Source organism: Pteronotus mesoamericanus, unplaced genomic scaffold (genome assembly GCF_021234165.1).
Source record: "Pteronotus mesoamericanus isolate MK-2021 breed Mesoamerican mustached bat unplaced genomic scaffold, CSHL_Meso_final contig_32, whole genome shotgun sequence".
Lineage (NCBI taxonomy): Eukaryota > Metazoa > Chordata > Mammalia > Chiroptera > Mormoopidae > Pteronotus > Pteronotus mesoamericanus.
Window position 1 is genome coordinate 11,025,428 of NW_026555134.1, and position 22,289 is coordinate 11,047,716.

Below are 22,289 nucleotides of genomic sequence, written 5' to 3' on the forward strand. Positions count from 1 at the left end.
AAAAACAACAAAGTAAGAAAAATAATTCAAGACATATATTATTGATAAAGGTAAATTTTCATGATATATTATACAAAATGGTTTCATAAATCAAAAAGAATGTTATGGAATGCAGTATAAAAGGGCAATGATTTGAATATACAAGTTATAAAAAACAAAATATAAATAATCAATATTTGAAAATACGTATATCCTAAATCTACTCAGAATGAAAGTACTGAAAATATTACGATATAAACAAGACTACATTACCCTCCATAGAATCAGCAAAAACATTAGTTTTCCACTTCCCAAAGTTGGCAAGAAAGAGGGAAATGGGCACTCTTATATCGTACCAGTGAAACTGTAAAGTGTTGCAGCTTCTAAAGGAAATTAGCCCTTCGTCCATCGCACAGTGGCAAGTAAATAAACATTGGATAAATGAATAAATGTAAGTCCCTTCCCACAGATGCCATCTTCATATAATTCAATATACTTTTGTAAATAGTAAGCAAATTAACTCTTAATGATTGAATTAATTTCTGATATCTAGATTCAAGGCTGTTTAACCACAGCCAAAATTAGGAACTCCAGTCTTAGTATCATAACTTGAACAGGTTTGGGAAAGTCTTGCAGAGATCTCATCCTCATGAATTATCAAAACCAAGATAGATCCACCCCCCCGCAACCTTCCTCAGGCAGAAGGAACAAGAGGATAGACTACAAAAAGAACTGACCTACCCCTAGACTCTGTCCCTGCAGAGGTAGCAGCAGCCTGATGCCTAGTATCTCAAGCCAAAGGTCATCTTGGCTCATACAGTGTGAGGGGATTGGAAGTGGTCACCCAGGTAATAAATGACAAAGCCTGAACTAAGACAGAAACAGAAGTTACACCTAAAAGGGAGATCTGCGTGGTATCAAGGGTATCTCTTTTTGGATGTGTGCATATACAAAGTATCCAGGTGACCCCCAAATTTTTGACTTGGAAAATGGGATGAGGATGGTACCATTTCCCCATAAAATAAGTGAAAGCACTGTTCAGAAGTGTGTCTCTTGAGCCAGAACTCTTGAGTTTGACTCTAAGTTCTGTTGTATACCAGCTATGCGACCCTGCCCAAGTTATTTCATTTCTCTTTGCCTAGATTTCCTCCAATCTAAAATAGGAATAGTAATAGTGTCTATTCATAAGGTTGACATGTGGATTAAATAAAATAATAATTTAGTGCTTAGTATCAAGTTCCTGGGACAGTGCCAGGAACATAGCAATTGCTGTATGATTGTTAGATTATTAATACTATGGTATTAGTTTAAGGACTTGAAATATTTGTCTTTGTTGAAAATTTATAATTCACGTGCCCACGTTTGTCCTCAAGACCACAGACAACGGACACGATGATGAAGGCTGCCGATGCACTCAGAAGGAGACCGTTGCTCAGCTGGAATCTGCTCTTGCTCAGTCAGGGTAATGAATGGAGAGTTACAAAGTGAACGCCCCTCTTAGGAAAACAGCTCTCTTCCCCCATGTGCTATCATATCTCTTACAGGCAGAATGTATCACTGTTCCCTGAAATAACTCTGCTCCAGACAAATGGTATATTTAGGATGCCCTAAATATCATATGAATACTGCCAACCCCATGTTTTTCCTCATTTCGTGCCTTATGCTCTTTATCATTTGATGCTTACAATCCTACTCAAACTCTTCCTCCTTCACTAGCTATTTTATGGCAAAGTGCTCTTCCTCTTTTGACATCATAGCAGTGAGAACTTATTTCACTCAGTCATTCCTATATGAATTTATCTTTTTGTTTTATACAACGTATTTTTCAAATTAAAATATATTTTTTTTTAAGAAAACACAACTTAGGGTGGGGCAAATGGTATGCAATCGTATACTACTTTGTTATCCCTGTGGTTGTTCTCTATAGCAAAATGCAGAGTTGGTGTTGTGCAAACACACACACTCAGTGGTTGAACAAAGGTTGTGGCTTCCCCCAATGATGAAGACAGAGGCTAGGAAGAGATTTAGTTGAAGATTCCATAATTAAAACAATTATCATTAGTGACAACTTCTAAAAGGGTTTGCCGTCTCATTCAATATAAGTTAGCTCTTGTGTTCATCAGCTACAATCCTCAAGGACGTTCCTTTCTCATAGACTTCACTACCAGGGGTCATAGACTTCCTCTCCATCCTTCCACTATTCATCATCCTTGGAACTTCAACATCTATGCTGACCACTCCCCAAGCATCTGGCCACATAGTGAGTACATTTACAGTCTTAACCCTAGAAATCTTCACTCTTTCTCTATTTTATTGCTAATACATTTTTACCACACCAACTTTTTTTTTATTAACCTAAAAATAACTTGGCAGTTTTTACACAATAATGGTTAAAAATAAGAAAATATGAAGTCAAATTTGCTGAAATCTCTATTTAGGAACTTACCAGCTATATAACACTGAACAAGGTAGGTGACTGTTGAGTCAATTCTTCATGGCATTTTTGTACATCTTCTATCAGGTTTTATGCTGCACTATCTCTACAAATATGTTAGCATAGCAATCAGCCTTGGAAGATGCAAAAAGTATCTCGCTCTGGAATAGAGGACAGATTTGTTTCCTGATCTGGTAATAATAAAGACACTGTGTCCTTCTGGGACAAATTTTAAGCAGATTTGCTGGCAGCCTCTTATAAGGTTGGGAGTTTCCTAAGCTTAGAGTTCTCAGCAGGGACACATCCCCACTATACGCAGCATTCACCAGGGCCACTCTGTATCACCCCAATGGAACCTGAGGGGCGAAGGACCATGACGCATTTGCTACCTGCTATGCCATGAGTAATGAGGTCGTTTGTGTCTGACTGGGGAGTCTTTTGTTTCTGCTGGCATGCATGAACATGTGGCTGGCTAACTTGTTAGCTTGCAAGAAGGGTAAGAGCTCAGACCTGTCACCATTCTTAGTAATAACCTCCTTATGCCTTAGCTTTCCTACCTATAAAATGGAGAGGGTGTGTGAGACCAGTCTGGGTCTCACAGATGGACTCTTCAGCAGCATTTGGTGACTCTTGACTGCCTCCCTGCCAAACTGAATTCCATGCCTTCCAGCTTGGTTCTCATGGTGGCTCTGTGGCACTGACAGCATAAATCATACTCCCCTTGAAATTTTCCAGTCCCTAGGCTATGCCTCTGCACTACACTCGTTTTCTTCCTACATGTTTGTGCCTCTTTAGTTCCTCCCTGAAATGTCGCACATACACAAAAAAGAGAAGATTTTGCCAATGTCCTAAGACAGTCCTAAATTCCCACAAAAATACTAATTAACTATACAACAGAGAACCACTTTGCATGTATGTTTGTTTGTTTGTTTGTTTAATGGAGGAAAGAAAAAGCAGTAATTGGAATGAGGGATAGACAGAGTCATGAGGTCTTTATCAAAAGGAGGTAAGCATTATAAGAAACCTGTAAAATGTTGAGTTACTCAATTATGTAGATGGTTAGTATTTATTATTCTCTAAAGTCTAATCTTATTTAAAAATTTGAAAAAAAAATACTGAAAGAAAACAAGGGATATGGTGGCTGTGACCTATGTGGCCAAGTGACCACTGAAACATAGTGAAAAATGATGGAAAGAAGACAAACTTTTAACACATCAACAAATCCCAGGGAATCCCTGCTCCAGCTTTTAGTAGTTTCAAGAATTTGAGTTAGTTACTTAAGCTCACCAAGCTTCAATTTACTCTCTTTCCAAATGGGGTAAGACTACCTACTCTGTGGAACTGTTGACAGGTGACCCTGACCGGCAAGGCTTAGCTGGTTGGAGTGTCATCCCATGACCCGAAAGGTCGCAGGTATGATTTTCGGTCAGGACACACGCCTGCGTTGCAGGTTCTCCCCCATTGGCGGCGCGTGTGTGAGTGGTGGCTAATAAATGTTTCTCTCTCACATCGATGTTTTTCTCCCTCTCTCTCACCCTCTCTTCCCTTCTGTCTAAAATCAATGAGCATGTCCTCGAGTGAGGATTAAAACAAAAAGAATTGTTGATGAGTTATCGCAATAAATTGTATTTATGGTGAGTATGACTATTGCAAAATTGAAATACTGAAGAATTGCTTCTTAAGAAATTATTAATGGGGCTGAGAAATATTTCTAAATATTTCCCTAAAGCAGTGGTCCCCAAACTTTTTGGCACCAGGTTTCATGGTAGATAATTTTTCCAGAGACTGGGACAGGGTAGAGTGTAATCATTTCTGGATGATTCAAGCCTATTCCATTCAAGCTCACCTCCTGCTGTGCAGCCCAGTTCCTAACACGCCCAGACCAGTACCAGTCTGCAGCCCGGAGGTTGGGGACCCTTGCCCTAAACGACATAAAATTGTGTCATGTGGTACTGTACTTACCAAATATAGCCTTACAGAACTTAAACTCTGGCTTCATTAAAATTCAAGGCGCAGAGAATTCCTTAGTGTCAGACTGACATAACTCAGTGCTAGTCTTAGAAAACCACTTACGAGACTCGATGAACTTACCTGCAACAAGAAATCAAAGAGGGCCATCTTGGACCACTCGTGGTGATGCACATCAGTACAACCCCACTCAGGTTTGGGCACTCGGCCATTCTGCCAGCATTTCTGCTGTAGCAACTTCTGGTAGGTTCCCCACGTGAGCTCAACAGAAGAGTGGGTCTCATTACTTGTTGGAGATAAAGATGAATCCCAGAGAATGACAGGACATGGGCGACCATCTAGAGAAATAGAAACACAAACTCGCTTTTAGCATACTATTGCTCCGTGTGTGCTCTTGGCAGTCATACTTTTCCACAGCTTCACTCTCTCACCTGTCAAATGCGAGAGTTTGATTAGATGATACTTTATGATCCCTTTGTCTTCTGAGGCTTTAATATTTTATACCTCAATGGTGCTTCCTGATAGAAGTCTTATAAAACGGAAAGGTATTGTTAGACAATGAAAAAAAGTTTTAAGCAAGATATTTTATAGATGTGGCAACAATTGGCCACTAACCACCAATAACAACGTCCTCTGGTTAATGTGGTTTTATTCCACATCTAAAACTAGCCACCACAAAAAAGGAAAGAATCCAGACATTTATAATCATCTATTCAGTGTCTAAGTGGAGCTGCTCTCTATTTGTAATAACAACTGTCTGATTTTCTGAGGCCGCATTATGAAGAATTTTTAGAAGTCGCAAATTTAACAGTGAAATTGTATGGTTCACACCAGTCACTGTAATGTCCAAAGAAAAAGAGGCAAGAGTGTTTTTTTTTCTTTTTTGATAGAAACAGCAGTGCTCTTGGCAATAGATCATGTACTCACATATAACCTCACAACGTGTATTTAAGCAACTGTCATTTCTTCAACTGCATGTTGAAAAATCATCTACACAATGATTTTTCAAAATATGTGTCATCTGAATTGCTTTTGTCTCACCCTTGATCATTTAGAAATTTCATTGCTAAACTGCATAAAAAGACAAGCCTGACCGAAGTCACCGTAAATAGGGGTGGCCATGATGTGTCCTCTGAATGACACTTCAAGCTTAAAACAAGTAACATCACTCCCAAGCTCCCATTTCTACCAAATAAAGTCACCAAGCGATGATGCTGAACAGGTTTGCTTATAACTAAAACATCAGAATGACGCTCTTAGGGAAAAAAAAAACAACAAAAACCCAACAACTAAGTCACTAAGATCTGAAAAAACCCACTCAATTCATTCTTAACAGGCCTGGACAACAGAAGCCTCTGAAATTATGACTGGAATGTCTAGACACATCACAGGAATTTTTAAAAGCCCTTTTAAATAACCCAAGAGGCTGTCAAAATATAGCTGTTTTCCATTTTGTTCAAGGCTTTCATTTTACCACCTCCCTTGCCTGCCTTCTTGCAGAATTCTCATCTTATCTAACCACCCTTGGATTTGGTGTTAGAGTGACCTCAGTAATTTTACCAGCCTTTGCATAATCATTCTAACCACCTGTATTCCATTTTTGTTGGAAAAAAAATCTTTCTCTTCTTAATCTTGAAATTTAGGCCAGCACACAGGAAAAGCCCTTTAGATTGTGGAGAATATGCCACAGTCATTACTATACAATTAAGAGAAAAAAACGAAAACATGAACCATAAATAAATAACTTCATTTTTAACATTGCCACTCGCTTTTTTATTTTATTTTATTGAACAAGTTGGGGCTACTATGACGTAATTACCTTCTTAGATATAAATATAATTTTAAATGAGGGTATTTCAAATGTATGCCAGTTTTAAAAATAATAATAATAATATATTCAAGGCAAAAGCAGTCCATTAGGCAGTGGGAGATACACATAGACCAGTGTAACCAAGTATAAGCAGAAGACACAGCACAGCTTTCAAAGACAAGGGTACTTCTGACTTCTAAAGGTAAACACCAAGACTGCACTATCAGTTAGTGCTTTTGGACCAAAGTTGCAGATAGCACTTTGTACTCCCAGTGCTAGGAAGTGTTCAAAGGGAGTTGAAACCTGACACTGAAGTTTAAGGACACAAATCAACCCCTGAGACAGGCCAGCAGTTTCCTCAACAATTCACTTACCACTCTCATAGAAACAAGGAAATGATCTACATAAACAATTGATATGGTTAATTAACAACCTTCTGAGCTGCCTTTCCTTTCCCTTAGAAACATTTGTTTCTTATTTTAAAAGTAATTAAAAGTAAATCTACTTATTTTAAGAATCATGGAGAAACATTAAAATGTATAGCTAAGAAAACAAAAACCTTATAATCTCCTATCTCAGTAATTTATTCTGTTATTTGGATGTTTTCCTCTGGTATTTCCCCATCGCTTTCCTTCCCACCTGAAAGACCAGTGAGAAAGTTAAAACTTTTGTTTTGAGAAATGTAAGGAGTATAGCTTATGATTAGAGCTCAGACCCTGGAATCCAACAGACCTTTCAATTCTGATTACATTACTTCTTAGCTTTGTAACATTAGACAAGTTTATAACCTCTCCTTGCTCTTTTCTTCTGCAAAATGAGGGTGATAATATACCTTCCAAAAGGACTTTGTTAGGATAAAAATTCACACACTTAAAATTCTTGACCTACTACCTAACATATATGCATTTCCCAGAAAGGTTTTGCTATAATTATTATTACATGTATACATTGTACAATTACATAATTTATAGTCTTCAACTGACCTTTATTTGTTTATTGAGCATCTACTATGTACCAAGCACTGTTCTAGACTTCAATTAATTAATACCTTTTTTTTTTTTCCTTTCATAAAGTTCACATTTCCACCAGGGGAAAGAGGCAAAAATTATGCCAAGAAAATAAACTATTTGGGATCATCTTTTATATACAGTTTCTTATCATTATTTCACTAAATATTGTATCATGAGCATTTCTCTTACAGTGAAATATTTTTAAATAGAGTCACTTTAACTATGATACAGTAATCTAGTCCAGTGGTCAAACTTGGTTAAAGGCAGGCAGTAATTATCTGAGTCGTTGAAGGCGCCACTTGGAAGAGTCTCCGTTGCAGCCATTCAACTATGCAAGTGCTCAACTGTTGTAGCGTGGGAGCAAAGACACTATATCAATAAATGCCCTCGACTGTGCTCCAATAAACTTTATTTCAAGTGTCATAATAATAGTATTATTCTTTTTTTATTTTCCAGCTATTTAAAATTTTTGAAACCACTGAGAGCTTACAGGCTGTACCAAAGCAGGCCGTGGGCCCTCTTTGTCCTGCAGACCATAGCATGTCAACCCCGATCAAGTCTATGAGGACACTGTATTTCACTGACCACGTCTCTACTTTAGACCATTCGTTTTTTGAATGGTACATATTCTATACTATTGTTTAATAAGTTCTCCAACTGCCAAAGGGAGCTTTCAGCTGACAAGAATAATTGACTTTCAATTAACATTCTGTTTTTCTCTACACCCATTCATGTTCCCTTAGCAAAATATTTTGAATGCTATCACATCAAGACATTCCATCCTGCCCGCTGGAAATCAGCGTGCCTCCGCAGAAGGGGATTTACAGAAAGCGAGGAAAAGGCAGGATGGGCCCCGATTATCACGCTGAGCCCTGGGGGGCTCCGGGCCTTTCCACACGCTGGGTCAGCTTGCTCTGCATCCGCACACACGGCCCTTGAGATCCTAATAGTAGTCAGGATGGCTCCAGACCTCAGAGCTGGGAGCACGGATGTAAAGCATTCCACTTTTCATAAAAGATGGCTGTTAAAAGAATTAACTGAACTGTGATAGATCTGAAGGGATGACAGAAAAATAGCCTCTGAAAACAGGAAGCTGGTTAAGGGAACTTACCCTGAAATCTTTCAGAGATGAGGAGCATTCATCTCTTCACATCCAGGTTTGTCAAAATGATGTAGTAATGTACTCTCTAGAGAAATCTTAACAGTGAAGAGATAAAATTCTGTCAGAGTGGTGAGAAAGCAGGTTTTAAAAGCTGTGTGGGTGTTCAAGTGAATTAAAGGTGATCCAGCTGTCTTTTAAAATGAGACTTGCCAGTCAGGTCCCTCCCCCCCAAAAAAAACCCTTAATATTTCCCTTGAATTCCAATGCTCTACCAAATTGCTTTTTATTCAAAATCACAAAAAAAGGCATCCTGTTGAGAAGAGACATGTGAACATTCGCGGAGAATGAACGCTACAGACAACCCCCTTTGCCTGGATTTATGAAACGCCCTTCCCTGGGAACGCCGGCTGGCTGGTTTTGTTGAACTGTAGGTGGATGCTAAGCATGTTGGGATGACTCATGGATGTTGGTCTGTATTTGTCACTAAGCAAAAATAAGTTAAAAATGGCCGCAGCACTGAAATCAAAACTCTTTTCTATCCCACGGGCCAAGTTCCAGGACTCCTTGTGAACAAGGCACAAAAGGAAAGAGACAGTCCAGCTCAGGCCCCTTCAGTAAAAGCATCTCTACAAAAGCCAGGAAACAAAGCAAGAGCCACTCAAACGTGAGGCTCCTCTTTGTTCTAGGGAACAAATTCTGTCAGGTGCCATTGCCACTGCCCAGCATATTGCAGGAAAACCTTAATGTGGCAGGTGTCTAACGGATAAAGGCAATTGCTGATGTTGATGCACCTTCAATGACAGCATAGCAGGCACTTAGTTGTTAGTGATCCATTAAATGCTATCTGCTCTATTTTTTTGGCAGTAGGGTTTTGGCAATTAAAAATATTAGACTGAAGTGAATACGAAGGTCAGATCTCTTCACGTAGAGCTGTTGAATGTGAACAGGTTCATCAGTGTGAGCCCTGACAAAAATAGGAACGCAAGCTTCTGTAACAGCCTGGAGGGCAGAGAAAATTTGAAGGATTAGGTGAAATCTTGCTCCTAGCCAGGTTTTAAATACTGTTAACACACTTATTTAAAAAAAAATAACATATATATGACTGTCCCTTAATTGTCCTCAAATGGGCCTGTTGGTTCCTGTGTTTCAGATAAAAAGAGCTCAGAGCAAGGCATGCTGAAAATTGGAGCCCCGCTCTTCAGAGTTTACAGTGCAGTAGAAACGGATAAGGGCGCAGGCATAACGATGACCAAATGGCCTGTTTGCCTGTCTAATGAGTGTTCTGAGGGGAACAAGTGAGGGACTAAAATAAAAACTGATCTCTCAGTGTAAAACCAAGAAATGAAGAAATGCAGTGCCCCAGGAGGCAGAGATGCAGAGCGGTCAAATGCAGTTAATAAGGAGATCCTTTGCTAAAAAGGAGCTGAGAGTATGGGGTACGAAAAAAAGGTCATAATGTTGATTCTACTCTTGACTCCATCACTGGTCTCCAACGGACTTGAGCAAGTCCTCAGCCACCCAGACCCAGGCACTGAGTTCCCTCATGTGCAAAGAATACCTTCGAAATCTGTCTGGCAGGGCTGTGTGACAATCCAATGAAATACTGAAGACGCAGCACTGTCAAATATGAAAAAGAGCCAAACCTATGTTCAGATTTTATGACTTAAAAAACGGGTAGGTGGTACAGAGGCAGAATTCCACAGATTTTACATGTATAGATTCTATATAGCCAGCCAAGTTCAGGATATAGGGACTTGTCTTAGAAACACATTTCTGGGTGATTTAGACAACCTTGTTCAAACAACAACCACCAAAATAACCATATTTACTTATCTAATGGTTTTTCGCTTCAAAACTTGTTTTCTCTAGGTTGAGCTGAGTTAAAATAGTCTCCCTATTTCCTCAGGAGTTTGCCAAGTGTGGCACTGAGGAAGCCGGCAAGGAGAATGTCTTATGACTTCCTTCATCATAAACTACTTAAACAATCTAAATCATCAATTCTAATTCAAAAAGCGTCCTTGTTTGTTCTGAACTTTTGACTAATGACAGGAACTTCTGCTTTCTAGTTCTGCCCTGGACTTCAACTATGTAAATGGAAACTCCCAGACACTTCCTATCTCAATATTCCATTAAAAAAAACACACACACACACAACAAAGCAGGAATCAAACTTGACTTCAAAGGGTGGTGATGATGCAGTCATTGTGCCAGGCTCCACAAACAATCACATTTTGCAAAGTCTTGGTCACATCAGGTTGGCCCAGTCCGGGCCAATTCATTGTTTGTTAATGTAGATAGAAGAATTATGAATTCCTGACCAGAGTGACCTTCATACGGTACAAAGCTCATTTCAACTCTACTCTTCTTTAAAACCCATCAACAATTCCCCATTATCAGCAAGGTAATATCTAGGTCCTTACATGACATAGAACCCACCCATTCTCCACAACTTTATCTTACCTCATCCTCACCCACAAACCCCCACAACTCTCATCGCCTTTTTATGGAACTATTTGCAGTTTCCTAAAGGCACTCTGCCTTCACATGTTTTTTACACACCTCCTTTTTTTACCCTTTCTACTCCTACTCCATGTCACTCCGCCCACAGTGACTTTTAAGAACCAGCTCTGACATTACATCTCCTAGAAGCTGTTACAGTCCCCCCACCAACCCTCTTACACACACACACACACACACACACACACACACACACTGGGTGAAATTCTCTTTAAAATATCTCCACAGAGGTCACACCCTTCTTGCATGATGGGTTTTCTTAGCTGTCTCCTGCCTTCCAAGCTGGGAGCTCGGAGAAAACAGGGACCATTTTTAAATCCTTTGCAGATCCCCAACTCCTGACATACTGTCTAATCCAAGGCAAGCATGCCAAGTTGTAATTAATGAATGAATGAATTTTTCTGAATCCCCTGATTTTCATCTCCAGCCCTTCAGCTCTAAGGAAGTTGATGGGCCCTGACTAAAAGTTTGGTTGGTGTGACATCCTAGGAAGCAGTGATTTCACCGTCCTTACTCTGAATGAACTGAGGAGGACTGGAGAGCAACTTGAGAAACAGAGATGGATTGTACAGATGTTTCCACACCTCGCTCTACCCAGCTTGCTCAACAGTCCTTGTCCTGGCGTCCATGATTCTATGAGACCCTGGAACGGCAAAAACAGGGGTGGCGGAAACACCACTGCCTCACTCCTCCTGACCCCAAATCACTGTAATGAGAAGGGAAACAGGTAAGACATCATGGCTACATTCAAAAATAAGACCAAAAGGCAGTGGGCAAAGCATGTTACAATCTGGATATAGGATGAACTGGGAAAGCCCCAGGCCACAGCCATTGGAGGCAAACATGCCACAAGAAGGTCTGATGGAAGACAGTCACACAAGGCTACAGAGTCCTTCCAAAGCATATCCACATCCCAGCCCCACTACACACAGCCTTTAGAGGGCGTATGTTGTCCTCTGAGCCTCATTTTCTCCCACAGAAAATCTGTCCAAGAATATCTGATGTATGGGGCTGTTGTTAACATTCAGTGAGATCATGGACGCCAAGTGCCTTGCACTCCACAAATGGGTTACTGGCATCATCTGCTATCAACTCCAAGCACTTTCTCTCATTGACAATTTTAGGTGCTTTTTACTTAGTTCAAGTAAACATCAATCTAGATAAACAAACTAAGGAAATCCAAGGAAACACATCACAAAGAGCTGAATCAGCTTAGAAACTAGATAAAAATAAAAGGAAATATTTATTGTTATTATGTGTTAGATACTGTTATAAATATTTTATATCTATCAGCTCAATTTTCACAACACCTCTATGAGATAAGCACTGTTATCATCATTATTTTTATTTTCATCATCCCTATATACTAATGAAGAAATAAGGACAAAGAAATTAGTTGTCCTAGGTCACACAGCTATCAAGTGGTAGGACCAGGAGTCAAACTCAAGGAGTCTAGATTGCCAGTTATGGGCTGAATTGTGCCCCTCAAAATTCACATGTTGAAGCCTTTAACCCACAGTACCTCAGTATGTGATCTTATTTGGAAATAGACTCTTTAAAAAGGTAATTTTAAAGTGAAGCCATTGCGGTGGGCCCTAATCCAATCTGACTGCTCTCCTTATAAGAAGAAGAGACTAGAACATACAGACACAGAGGAAAAACCGTGGGAGGGCACAGAGACAAGGCGGCCATCTGTACGCCAAGGAGAGAGGTCTCCGAAGAAATCAAACAAACCGACACCTTGATCTTGAACTTCTGGCCTCCAGAACTGTGAGAAAATAAATGCCTGTTGGTTGAGCTACGCAGTCGGTGGTATTTGTGATGGCAGCCCTAGCAAACTAACACACCTGTCCACACTCTTAACTACAAAGCTATTTGAATTAAAGGCCACGCAGCTTCTTCTCCATGCCTAGAGCAGTGCCTCACATATGGAAAGTAAATGCTCTCGATTACTACTGAATTAGACTGAAGGGCCAATATTTGCCCAGTAACTGAGGTGTGAAGGGACCTAGAGGCCTGTCTAGTCCTGCCACAATTGTGTTGTCCTTAGGGACAGGGACAGCAACAGATTCAGTTCTAACGGAAAGGTCATGACCGTGAGATCAGTCTGGTGTTGAGTGAATCCTAAAATTAATGACAATAAGAAGATTCCCGCCAGGCCACTGAGCTCTCACATGACCCACTAGTGTCAAATCCACAGGGGCAGGGATACTTTTTTGTTTTGTTTTGTTTCATTAGAAGAGTGGCTGGCATATAGCTATTGGTGCTCAGTAAATATTTCTTCAAAGAAACAAAAGATAAGGTGATACTATAGTTCAAATAAACATCAAGGGAACAGTTCGCATGTAGCTGAGGCCCATGAACCTTTTATGTTGTGAGCCGTGTTCCAACAATTCCTTGTCCCTCTACGCCAGCCATGTGTGAGGTCAGGGCACAGGTTGCAGAGACACAACAGAGAAAGTCACCAGGTTGCCCTACTCCATCTATGAAGACAACTAATGAGCTAACAAGTAGACACTGGAGCAGATCTGCTTGGAGCAGATGCTCAGAACACTGTTGTTTGCTAATGAGTCAAAGCATTGAGTTGACCAGTTCAGTGTGATTGCTAAAGAAATACCCTTAAGGCTTTTTTTAATCAAAGAACACAATGTGCTTTCAATCCAGATTTTAAAAAATAAAACATGATTCCTGTGCTTCCAAATACATATTGTAAGAAAATATGCACACATGTCCAAGATTTCTAGGATTTTGAAGTCTGTGTGTGTTTCCAAGGGGTGAGGGCCTCTGGGTTATTCTCACAGCTCCCTGCACAACACCCCTGTCCTTACCCGAGAGTCGGAAACAACAGGAAACACACAGGTGCCATCCATCCCTCTGCTCTGGAAACTGCACCAGGAGCAGCAGCTCACAGTGATGCTCCAGAGTGGAAAAGACGCAATATTTTTCTCCTGCTTGATGATAAGAGGAGGCAGTACAAGTTAGAAAACAGTGAGCAACTTGGGATCTACAATGAATTTCAATGGAAGTTAGTGGGACGCCTGCAGTTTGTCATCTAAGCAGCCTTGACACACAGAATTCCTGGAACTAGGCTGCCTTAATTCAGTACGACAGCTCTGTGGCAATAAAGCAGCATCCTAAAAATAAAGCATACATAATGCATCTTCCATGCCGCGCATGAAAAATAGTACAATGCTTAAATGCTACCAAAGTGGTATCCCTTGGGGTTCATTCACGTTACTGTTCGGGCTGCTAGGGACAGCTTTGGCAAAGCTGCTAAATCGAAGATCACAGAGCAGTGCTGGATTTTCCTATGCTCTTGACTTTTACACAGACATAGTCTATTTTGTCTTGTTTTAGGCAAATGTCTTCAAATATTTTGTTAAAATAGTTATCTAAATATATCAGCACCACACAGTATCTAGTGATCTTTGTAATGATTTCTGACTTTTGCAACAATAGTTTGACAGAAAACATGCTAATATGTTCAGTTACATTAGTATGCATGTGATTGTTTTTGTTAAAACAAGAAAATCTGGTAATCACTGGCCTGCATTAAAAAAAAAAAAAAACCAAAAATAAAAACCTCGTAGCAATATTATCAATGTAAAATTGTTAGACTGAAAAAGGAGATTAATTAGAAATGTTGGCATAGTGGTAAATCAGAAATCATGTTTAAATTTGCATATTTTGTCACTGCCCCATAATTATATCAAGTTATATTTGAGAGGCAGAGTGGGTGAAGTTAAGCAACATGGGGAGGATTTAGCATCATACAGAACTCGGTACAAAATCCAGTTCCATTCCTCACTAGCTATGTGTCCTCAGGCAAATTTCATAACCATGCTGAGCCTCAGGAGTCCCATATTTATAGCATCAATACTATCTGTTGCGTAGGAATGTTAAGTGATTTAATAGACAAACACACAAATGTAGTATAGGCACTGGAGTCCTTATAAAGTGTAATTGAAGATTTCAGTATTGCAAGTATGGGTTTTTTTAAGCCCTTTGATGCTGTATCTCAAAATACTTTTGCATTTCCTGCAAAGACATGCGTAGGATGATCCTCTTGCTCCAGTGATACTTGCTGGATTTTATAGTGCAGTGCTCTGCAGGCCTCCTCCGTGATTACAGCCTTGCCCGCCCCCAAGTCCACCCTTCTCATTCCTGGGTCATCTTTGAGGTAACGAACACCTGTCAGAAAATGGTCTGGTATACAATGCAAAGCCAGTAACTCCACTAAATTCATATATATTTAAGAAGAATCAACTAGACTTCATTAAGTTGTACAATCAAGAACCTATCCCCGACTAACCTGAGCTTATGGCTCTGTGCTGATTGGGTAGCCCATGTCAATTTTACTAATTAAAAAACCCACCTGAAGATAATCTTCGTAACTGGGACTATTTGTCTTTGGATTGAATCAACAGAAAGCTTCATCTGAGAGGTTGGAGACAGGCAGATCATTCAAATCACAGTATTTGATTCTCTTACATCTCCTTTTGTGTGGTACAATGCATACCCTTTTTATATCCAGGCAATTCATATGACTTTGAGCAAGGCACATACTTAATTACTCTGGGCCTCTATTTCCACATCCACAAAACATCTCTCATAGTGTATCCGCCTCATACAATTTTCATGAGATAAGCACGCACAGTACTTAAAACAGTGCCTGATATATATAGTAGCATCAATATTACTCTTGCTATGGTCAAGATTGTTGTCGTCTTGAGGGAAAAAAAAGTTCCCATAACAACCTGCATCTGTTTACCAGTCAGTAAATCATCTGTTTCTAGTTATATTAAATAACTAGATATACTAATAGGTTGCGGTGATGGAGAAAGAAGACATACCGTAAGGCCCCTTAAATGATTTGTCGAGGGAAGAAGACTGATCAAAAGAAGACTTTGAAGTGACAAAACAAGGGTTTGAATATTTTTCTAGACAACTAATTCATCGTATGACCTTCAGTTGTTCTCTTACCACTTTTCCTTCATCTCAAAAGTGAGGTAACAAAAAAAAAAATGTCTACTGCATAGGTATCTTGGAAAGGTTAACTGAAGTAAGCCAAATATCTCTATTCAAATAACAATACAGACTAGTGCTGTTCTTGGTACTAAGTATGAATTTATTTCCACAAACATTAATCAAAAGCCAGAGAATACAAACAACATTTAAAGAAGATAACTTACAGGACTTGCTAGCTACCCACTCTCCCACATATTAAAAAATTAAAAGATCATCAGAGAAATATACACCTAAACTAAATCTTACTGTTCCTCCTATGGAAAATTTATCATCAAATTACATTATAGGGTGAGGCCAGCAGACTATATTGATGGCCTTTATAAGAAACACCTCTATAAACTTCATTATTCAAATTATACAGAGGCTGCCAAAGACCTTTTTCATTATCTCTACAATGACCTCTTAATAAGAACCACCAGGAAAATTCCTGGTCTGGATTTAGGACTAAAATCAGTAGCGCTTGTTCTGGGTATTGGAAGCTGAAGGTAAATATAAATTTACTGTTTAGAGTCAGTGAAATAGGCCAAGAATGCATTCCTCAATTATTCAAAAATATTTATTGAGCACCTACTATGTGTCAGGCTCTCCACTAGGATCTATAAATGCAATACTAAACAAAATAGGAAATATTTCTGCCTTCACAGACTTAGAGGCTAGTGGGATGGCCTCCACTAGATTACTAGATAAGAATTATAACAAATTGATGATATAGAATGAGCTGGGTACTACATAGGAATTATCACCTCCTTAGGTGGACAGGGAGGTTAAAATAAAGCAAAGCCTGGACCAAGAGAAAAATAGGAAGACCCTAAAAGAAAAACACTGTATGTTGCCATGTATAATGCACTCCCGTGTATAATGCTCACCCACATTTTGGCCCATACTTTTAGGGGAAAAAACCTTTTGTTTTAATTTTTTAATTCAATGTTTTATTTATTTCTATTTAGATACTTGTTTTTTTGTATTATAAATAAATTTTAGCATTTATTTTTGAACATGTTATGGTACAAGAAATTTTATGTAACAAATAATTACAAAACACAAGACCAGATACAAGGTATTTCAGGGACTACCCAAGTATAATGTGCGTCCTTATTTTTCCCTCAAAAATTTGGGCAAAAAAGCGCACATTATACATGGCAAAATACAGTAACCACTTCTGTGGAAATCAAGAGAAAAAAGACACAAGTCAGGAAAAGACTAGAAATAGGTGGATAAAGATAACAAGAACTTAATACTATCTATGTATTTCCTACTATGAGTAAAACTGATCTAATTATATACCTTACATCAGTATATAATAGTCTACATGAGTAGAATTATATTGTGCAGTGTTCATAACTATATTTAAATCATGTCATAGGCTCTTGAGAAAATTGGCCTGATTTTATAACTCTAAATAGCTAAATCAGAGAAGCTGTGAAAGAAACAAAACAAAAAAACAACATCTGGTACTGTTTGAGATATAAACTTAGATATTTAATTCATCATATTGAGAGTCAGATCAATATAAACTTGATTTCTTTCCATCATCACTCTCAAAAGGAGGACTAGGCTATATTGGGATTACAAACCCTTCCTTCAAACTAAATGCAATGGATTCTTTATTCCTAAAGATGCTGGATATTCTGACCAGAGAACTGAACATGTAAGTGGAATCCTGGTATCAAAAAGTTTAACTAAACTGTCAGGAGACCTGTGGTTTAGTCCTAGTCTGTCCCATAAAGAAGTGACATGTGAGGCTTGGAGACAATGTGAGTAACTGAATGAACTTGAAACATCATGTGCTTAGTGTAACAATAGAAGAAGCCAATATTTACTGAAAGTTTACTGTGTAACAAGCACTGGAGCCACATGTTTTCCATGTATTAATTAACAATTAACTCATGAGGTAGGAACTTAGTGTCATTTACAGAGGAAACTGAGGCATACAGAGATACTATACATTTCCAGGTCACGTGCCTGGCGAATTCAAAAGCAAGCAGTCCAGCTCCAGAGCCCCAGCTCCCACCCCTACTTTATTCTCCCAACTCCCATCAGGGAAGCTCAAGGACTATCAGGGTGCAGTGTTTCAGGATACATTCAAATCCACCTTCTCACGACCCTATGATGACATGAACGTGAAGGGCAGTATAACATAGCAAGGACGCCCCATGCCTTGCTTTGCCCAGGACAGCCTCATTGTACGCCCATTGTCTCGGTGCCCACCCAAATCTCCTGTTACTCCGGGGTGTTCCAGTTTGAATAATAAGTAACAGTCACCTAAGCCCAGTGGTTAAAAGCCTGTGTTTTAAAGTTTATTGGGCCTAGGCTCGAAACCTAGCTTAGCCATTAACATTAGCTGTGGGAGTCAATTACTTTGCCTAAATAAGGCTCCATTTTCTCATTTACCAAATGGAAATAATAACAGTGCCCACCTCATAGTGTTGCTGTGAGAACCATAGGCGTCAATGCCTCCATGAACTATGAGTCACTTAGCATAGTGCTTAGCAAACAGTGAACACCCAGTAAAAATTAGCTTTTACCAACATTCGATTAAAAGTTTGAGAGGCTATCTCACATTCGCATAATCATGGCAGACTACTTTCTGAACTTGAGACATTAAAACACACCTTTGAATCCAAAGCACTCAGAAAATAACAAGGGTAAATAAGAACTGCCAAATCTTTCTAAGTAAATCACTAGTATTTCAAGATGTACCAACTCTAAAATTAAATTATAATCCTAAAGCCATTGAAGTTCAGTTTGGTTCTCAGCCACTCCCAAGAGTTTAATCCAATCCAGTCTAGACTCCAAGGGAATCTCACTAAAATACTAAATTTCATGGTTACAGGGAATAAGGAAATGTCCTTTGAGTTCATAATCTCTTTGGAGTCCTTTTTAGTCTCTTGGCCCAACCTGGATTCACAGTGGCAACTTCTGGGATTCTTCCACTTTTAAACACAAGCCACTGACTCGCTCTGCTTTGTATTCAGACCTTGAAAGAGCCCCAAAACTCAGAAAATATCCAGTATATGGCAAGCGCATGGCCACAGACCAGCCCTTTGCCTGCAAAGGAAGTGACCGGCCACATACTAAGAACCTGCCAAAATCTTTGTTGCCTGAGAGATTCTTGGCCATCAGGTTCAACAAACTATTGTCATGGACTTGAAAACACTATATGGCTAGTTAACATATAAATTGAACAAATGACCTATTTTTGTCTCATTTTCTTTGTTAAATAAAGGGGTTAAATCCAGTGAAAAATCAAGCGTTTAATCTAACAGGGTCTGGTTCTGGGCTTCTTAAAAAAATTCCATCTGCTGAAGAGAGATAACCCACTTCTCCCTAATTTGGAACACAAACAAAATTTTGCTTACATCCATAGTAACCTGTCTGATAATATGCCTGTCAACAAGATCTTTGCCTCCACCCTGGCTTCCTCTCCTTATCATGCAAATTGCCATTGGCTTTAATTAGACTTAATAAGTCACTGGGAAGTCCAGGAAGGGAAATGGGGAGCAAAGTTTATACAGTGTAGGCATGTTGAGTACAGTATTTCCCTGGAACTCTCAAACCTCCCAAAAGCTGGGAAAATAAAGAATGCCAAGCATATGGAAAGAGATGCTGCTGCTGCTGTCCAAATGTGAAACGTGGGTGGAGAAAATCATTTAGAAAAAGAGAGTGAGAGAAAAGAGAAAATCAACCCCAAACCCCAACAGCTGCAAATCCCAAAGCATGTGAAGCTGTTACCTTGGATGAACTCTGATTTCCTGCCCACAGAAGGCAGAGTCCTGTTGAGCCCCAGGATCCTGTCCAGGTGGAAGGCAAACACTTCACTCATGTCCAAAGGCTGCTTGACCAGCCCGCAGGGGCTAGTGCCGCAGCCAGGCACAGAGCCAGCAGCACTCCCCTCCAGCACCAGCAAGTGCACTTGGCTGTTTGAGGATACTGGCTGGAAGCCCGCCACAGCACCATCGGCCAACAGGCGCATTCTGCGGATGTCTTCTTTGCTCAGCCATGAGGGGGCGCTCTCGCTGTAGATCCTGATGTTGCTCTCCCTGGCCTTGGGCAGCTCTAAATCTGAACCCCCAACTCGTATGCCTGGACCCCGTATCAATCTCCAGTGTTTTTCCCCAACCTTGGCCATATTTCCTCTCTGGACATACCCGGGCACTTTAGCATCGGCTGCCCTTGCAGCTTCCTGCGGCTGAAGGGATGGTCCCACCAAAGCTTCCTTTCCCGGGGCAGGAGATGCCACTGCATACTTCTTCCTACGCTTTGGTTTCACTGTGCCACGGATATTGGCGGGCTTGCTTCGCTTGGAGCGTAGGGTAATGTACACCACATTGGGCTGCAGGGTGGATCCATTGTCCTGGGACTCGGGAGGGGCCAGGGTACCATCCAAGGGTATCTCAGGGAAGAGTGCCTCGGCAGTGTCTTGGCTCTGGTGGGGCCCCTTTTCCGCTGCCGGTCTGTGCTGGAGCGAAGCGCGCCCCACCTGGCTCACTAGGAAGCCCAGGTAGATGGCGCAGGCAGTGCCCAGCAGAAGGTTCCTCCGGGTCCTTGGACGCCGGCTGCTCCAGAGTTTACACACCCGTGGGACGCAAAGAGAGCAGATGAACCAGTTTATGAGCTGCCCTGGCCTGTCTGGACAGGTCATTTCTCTGCCGCATCCACATGTTGAACAGAGTTTAAAGTCTGCAGTTGTCTCCTGGTGACATGATGCATGGCTTCCTGAATTCAGTTGTCGCCTCTGCGTAGGTGTCTAAGTGGTTTCCAGCGGGTAGAGATGGAAGTAAAAGGTTGGCAATGGAGCTGGGAATGTTAGTGACACTCACCACAACAAACCTTTTAAGCTCCTATCAGCCTCCCCGAGGAGCCGTGCGGCTTGTTTCTGGGAATGAATGGGAACAGAGTTAACTGAGTCACACTCTCATGGTAGTTAGGTTCCTCTATGAGAGTAAAGGGAAAAAGTAACTCTTTCCTTTCATAAATATCACCACTGAATGTTTTTATTTTTTAATGAAGGGTAAAAACCAGAAACAAGATAGATATATAAATTGATATTCAGTACAAACTCGTGAGAACAAGCCACAAAAATCCAAGAATATTTTATAACTTGTAACTAGAGTCATTTAAGTCTGAAGGAAAAGCATTAAAATTGGACAAATCCAGTCTTTTCCATTTTGAAATTCAGAAATAATTAAAAATAAGTTAGATGGTTTTTAAAAACCTATAGCTATTCCATATTTATTTTTTAAATCCACTAATTAGTCAACTAAATAACATTCAAATTGAGAAATATAATCTCTTACTCTAACACTACAATATTTCTTCATAATGTTCCATTACCCCTCATTAATAGTTATTTTAATATAAAGCCATAAATGCCCATATATCTTGAAAACAATTACATTATTGTCACACACCCACACAGAAACACAACACACAAATCCGACTGCTTTTTACTCCTTTTCTTTCCATGAAAGAAAATAAAAGGATCCCTTGCTCTATTTTTTCATATTGTTAAAAAGAAGAAACTGTAAGCAACCTTACTTACACAGCTGGCCCCATGCTTGGATCCAGAAACAATGTAATCCCCGGCGCTAATGCAAAGAACTTTTAAAGGCTGAGGCATGTAAGTAGAACATATTTCATGGTCAAGAGTGTTCCACATTTCAAAATATTTCAGCTCGGGTTTAAAGGCTCCCTTGAAAACTACTGATTACAAAGCAAAAGAAAAACAAACACAAAACCAACCCTGGTTGCTTACAAACTGGCTGCTTATATCCCAATTTTCAGACAGGTAATTTTTTTAATTGTTTAGAAAATAAACTTTAATTTTAAATTCTGCAAAAGCAAATGCCGTATAGAGCAGTTTTCATTCAAATAATTTTCCACTTATTTTTAACCCCTGGGAGCCCTCTAGTGTCCTGTTTGGAAACAGAAGTGTCAGTCTCAGGGTTGGATTGAGAGTGTTTGCTTAGCCACAGAATAAATACCTTATAAAATGAGGAATGCTGTCACCTCACCCGCTGTCCATCCCACTTAGCTGGGGATCAAAGCCCCAGGGCTCCCAGGACTACAACTCACCTTACTGACTTGACCGTTCGCAGAGAAACGTTTGTCTCCCACCCCTTCTGAGAAGGCCTGGAGGTTCAAAAACGGTGAGAAAGGGTTAACGCAAATAAGGAAAAAAATAGAAGTGAGATAAGGGTGCACACAGATAGGGAGAGGCTTTTGGAGTGTGCAGTTGCAGGGAGCAACAGTTCACAAAAAAAAAAAAAAAAAAAAAAAAAAGTGGTGGATTCTTTCTGATTGGAGGTTTTTTTAAAAACCGGTTAGTAATTGGCTTAGGTAGTTTGCTTGTCCTGGCACAAAGGCGAGGGTGGATGACCTCCGGGCCTCACTTAGGCTTATTCTTTTCGCTTCCATGGCAAATAGAAGCAGGAGAAAGGG

General features: G+C 40.0%; 1 protein-coding gene across 2 annotated transcripts in view; it reads right to left on the reverse strand.

Moving 5' to 3' along the window:
- Nucleotides 1-22,056, reverse strand: part of GASK1B (golgi associated kinase 1B) — a 45,233-nt gene extending 23,177 nt beyond the window's left edge. Inside the window, exons 1-3 of one of the 2 annotated variants that reach the window (XM_054576087.1) lie at nt 21,924-22,056; nt 19,581-20,724; nt 4,505-4,719 (exon numbers count right to left, since the gene is read on the reverse strand). In XM_054576087.1, the coding sequence (XP_054432062.1) occupies nt 4,505-4,719; nt 19,581-20,490 (1,125 nt within the window). In that variant the 5' untranslated portion in view covers nt 20,491-20,724; nt 21,924-22,056. Of the gene's footprint in view, nt 1-4,504; nt 4,720-19,580; nt 20,725-21,390; nt 21,497-21,923 lie in introns of those variants that run through there. The other variant, XM_054576088.1, reaches the window with a different exon arrangement.
- Between the last annotated feature and the right edge of the window lie 233 nt (nt 22,057-22,289).